Source organism: Apaloderma vittatum, unplaced genomic scaffold (assembly GCF_000703405.1).
Source record: "Apaloderma vittatum isolate BGI_N311 unplaced genomic scaffold, ASM70340v1 scaffold28003, whole genome shotgun sequence".
NCBI lineage: Eukaryota > Metazoa > Chordata > Aves > Trogoniformes > Trogonidae > Apaloderma > Apaloderma vittatum.
Genome location: NW_009709070.1, coordinates 7,099 through 9,014, shown reverse-complemented (window position 1 = coordinate 9,014; position 1,916 = coordinate 7,099). Strand labels below are relative to the sequence as shown.

The 1,916-nt window shown below is 54.1% G+C and overlaps 1 protein-coding gene across 2 annotated transcripts in view; it reads left to right on the top strand.

Annotated features, from left to right (window-relative positions):
* The first annotated feature begins 1,414 nt into the window (after positions 1–1,414).
* Positions 1,415–1,916, top strand: part of FHL3 (four and a half LIM domains 3) — a 3,497-nt gene continuing 2,995 nt past the window's right edge. For both annotated transcript variants that reach the window (XM_009866799.1, XM_009866798.1), the window contains exons 1-2: positions 1,415–1,597; positions 1,678–1,852. In XM_009866799.1, the coding sequence (XP_009865101.1) occupies positions 1,442–1,597; positions 1,678–1,852 (331 nt within the window). In that variant the 5' untranslated portion in view covers positions 1,415–1,441. The remainder of the gene's footprint in view (positions 1,598–1,677; positions 1,853–1,916) is intronic.

The following is a 1,916-nucleotide window of genomic DNA, read 5'->3' as shown; positions in this document are numbered from 1 at the left end:
GCGCCGGAGGGCGCTGGGTGGACAGCGAGGCAGCAGCTGGGTAATGAGAGTGCCTGAAAAGGGACTTTGTTCCCCCTCTCTTGGTCACGTAGCCATGTGGGAACACTAGATTTATTCACCCGCGGTCCTATCGGCACATACCAGGTTTGACAACAGCTGGGAGCTGTGTGGCTCCACCAAGAATAGCCCTGGGGAGCTCGGTGCGTGAGTCAGAGCTGTCTGGGTCAGCTCCTGGCCCCGGGGCTGCCTCCCAGCCTAAGGGAGCTGGCCAGGGAGCCCCAGGAGGGAGGCACGGGGCTGGCAGTGAACAACCTGTCCCATTAAGTACTAAACTGTAGATTGAGCCATAATAGCTCTTTCTGAAGTGGGTGCGTTCAAGAAGAAAACTGCAGCATGCAGCGCTCTGCAGCTGACTGCCGAGATGTAATTCTGTGGGCTTGTCTACACTTGACAGCAACCTGTGTTACAGAAGGGTGTGATTTTGCAAGTGGAAAACTCATTATTTAGGAATAACCAGATTAAACCAAACAGAAGGAAGATACTCTTATTCTGGAGCCAGTGCTCCAAAGAAAGCAAAATAGTTCTTCAAACCTCTTGTCTGGGAAGACAAGGGGCAGTGAGAGCTGTCTGATCTCCTGTATGCAAAACCCCAACACCTCTATTGTTTGTAACACCCACCCTGACCAACACCTTCTCCCTGAAGAGTGTTTGTAGTTGGAGCAACATGTGCAAAACAGTTTGTTGGGATGTGGCTTCATAGCTGGGCACCATGTGGGTTGCCTGATTTCTGCTTCCCTGTGGAGCAGCTGCTTTACAGCTCTGGAGAAGTTCCAGAATTTGAAGCGCTGACAGCCCTGTCAGGCAGAGCATCAGCTCACAGGCTGTCAGGGGGAATCTCGCTGTTGGTCCAGGGCCATGCTAATGGTTGAGTGTGTGTCTCCGAAAGTCTGGTAGACAGATCTCCCTCAAGGTGGCTGGCTCTCTGATGTGACAGTGGAGGTGCACCTACTCAGCATTTGCACAGCCCTGTTGTCTTTTCATGCAAAAAAATTTTCTCTTTTGGTCATCATTTACACTTTGCTTCCCAGCAAGGAGGTGGTCAGTGAGAAGCCCAGATGTGTGCTTGCGTGTCTAGGTTTCTCTGATTGATGCCTAAGTGCTCCAACTGTTGAACTTGAGTATAAACCTGAAGCAAGACTTGCCCCAGACTTTGAGTGTCTGCGGGCTTTTTTGGAAGTGCGTACAGCCCCAGAGCAGGTGCAGGAGCTTAGATCTGCCCTGTCCTGATAGCGGCTGTTTGTTGCCTCAGCGCAGGGATTCGTAGTCCTTGCCCTCTGGAAGTGGCAGGGCTGTGAGGGACATCTCAGGGAGGGTAAGCTGATACTGACCCAGCATCTCTGCTGATCTCCTAGCAGGTGGAGGAGGCCCTCAGACTGGCACCATGACAGAGTGCTTTGACTGCGACAACTGCAAGGAGTCCTTGTATGGACGCAAGTACATCCAGATGGACAACGGCCCGTACTGCATCCCTTGCTACGACGCCCACTTTGCCAACACCTGTGACGAGTGCAAAGAGCTGATCGGCCACGACTGCAGAGTGAGTACGGAAGCCTGCGTCCGGGCAGGGCGGTTCCCTGGGGCGACGGGTCCCCTCCTCATCTCTGCTGTCCTCCCCAGGAGCTATACTATGAGGATCGCCATTACCACGAGCACTGCTTCCGTTGCTTCCGCTGTGACCGTTCTCTGGCCGATGAACCGTTCACCTGCCAAGGCGAGGAGCTGCTGTGCAATGACTGCTACTGCAGCGAATTCTCCTCCAAATGCGTTGCCTGCGAGAAAACAGTCATGCCAGGTAGGAGCGGGCAGACTTGAGCGCCGCGGTTTGTTCCTCGCCACACGGGGGGGCGACGCGGCAC